General features: G+C 45.7%; 1 protein-coding gene across 1 annotated transcript in view; it reads right to left on the bottom strand.

Moving 5' to 3' along the window:
* Positions 1–364: 364 nt before the first annotated feature.
* Positions 365–1,310, bottom strand: part of LOC109479440 (carboxypeptidase B-like) — a 7,888-nt gene continuing 6,942 nt past the window's right edge. Inside the window, exons 7-8 of the mRNA XM_019781405.1 lie at positions 989–1,073; positions 365–599 (exon numbers count right to left, since the gene is read on the bottom strand). Coding sequence (XP_019636964.1) covers positions 409–599; positions 989–1,073 — 276 coding nt within the window. The 3' untranslated portion in view covers positions 365–408. The remainder of the gene's footprint in view (positions 600–988; positions 1,074–1,310) is intronic.

The raw sequence follows: 1,310 nt of genomic DNA, 5'->3' as shown, positions 1-1,310 counted from the left end.
TTTTTCAGCGTATTAATGTTAAAGGCATCCAATGCGATTTCAGAGCGGCAAAACTAGAAATGTTCTGAATAAGGCAATCTTTAGCTACACATTACAGCATTTTATACTTTGGGCATTTAGAACTAACTGCAGAAACAAGCCCCAAAATGATTCCTTAATTTTCTGGGTTGTACCCTAAAAATCAACCTAGGGCGCCCTTCGGTAACCATTTTCCGTCAGAATTTTGGTACTTTTTGCTCAAATAAATAATATTTGAGCATTGGGACAGTGTGGTTTTAACTCCCTATGTAGATAAATGACTAGAATATTGGCCGCGAAAAATCGGGTTTCCAAGCCCTAAAAACTGCACTGGATGCCTTTAATAATGCAGGAAAATAAAACATTGGTGTTCTGTGAGATTGACCCTGCTTAGTATGGGTGGTCCAAGATCCACTGCCCAACCGCAAGGTATGCCGGGAAGGTTTCCTCAGCCGTGGGTATGATCTGGTCGGGTGGAAGTAGGAATCCGTAAAACCCGGTGTCGCGCAGCTCCACGGTGTAGCTGTAGATCACTCCCGCCTTGTCATAGGCCCAGTCCCGGGCACCTCCAGACACAGCGTCTGTTACATAGAAAGTTATTGATTTCAAGTTCATTCCCGAGAGCTACTTGCAAACTGGACACTAAGTACAGAATGGTAGCCTCTACCAGGCACTGCGTATCACTGGAAAAATAATAGAAATTGGCCGAAATAAATGGATAGTTTACCGTGGGTCGCATATTGGATCCTGTCTGGCCGGCCAGCTCCCCTGGTAGACTATCTCTTTATTTTGGCCAATTTCTACTATTTTTACAGCGATCCGCGGTGCCTGGTAGAGACTAACAGAATGTATCAAAGAATGGTTTGTGCTAACATAAGTTTCTACATCTACTAATCTAACTTTCTATCTCTGCTTTAAAGTAACGCAATGCGGCCTCTAGCCCAAGTATCATAGTACAATATAAACTTACAGAGAATTTCAATGGAGCGTCCGACCCTGTACTGCTCTCCATGTACTGCTCTGCTGGCGCTCTCCGCTGCTATAGCCATGGCATTCTGAAACGGTAAATGATCTGTAATGACCGGGCGCCATCTTGGATCCTTGCTCCACCTACCACCTGCATCTACCTACCTACCTGTCTGTCCGCCCGCCCGCCCGTCCACCTACCTACCTACCTACCTACCTACCTACCTACCTACCTACCTACCTACCTACCTACCTACCTACCTACCTACCTACCTACCTACCTACCTACCTACCTACCTACCTACCTACCTACCTACCTACCTACC

This window comes from Branchiostoma belcheri, unplaced genomic scaffold, assembly GCF_001625305.1.
Source record: "Branchiostoma belcheri isolate BF01 breed outbred unplaced genomic scaffold, Haploidv18h27 scaffold49, whole genome shotgun sequence".
Lineage (NCBI taxonomy): Eukaryota > Metazoa > Chordata > Leptocardii > Amphioxiformes > Branchiostomatidae > Branchiostoma > Branchiostoma belcheri.
This window is presented reverse-complemented; position numbering and strand designations above follow the sequence as displayed.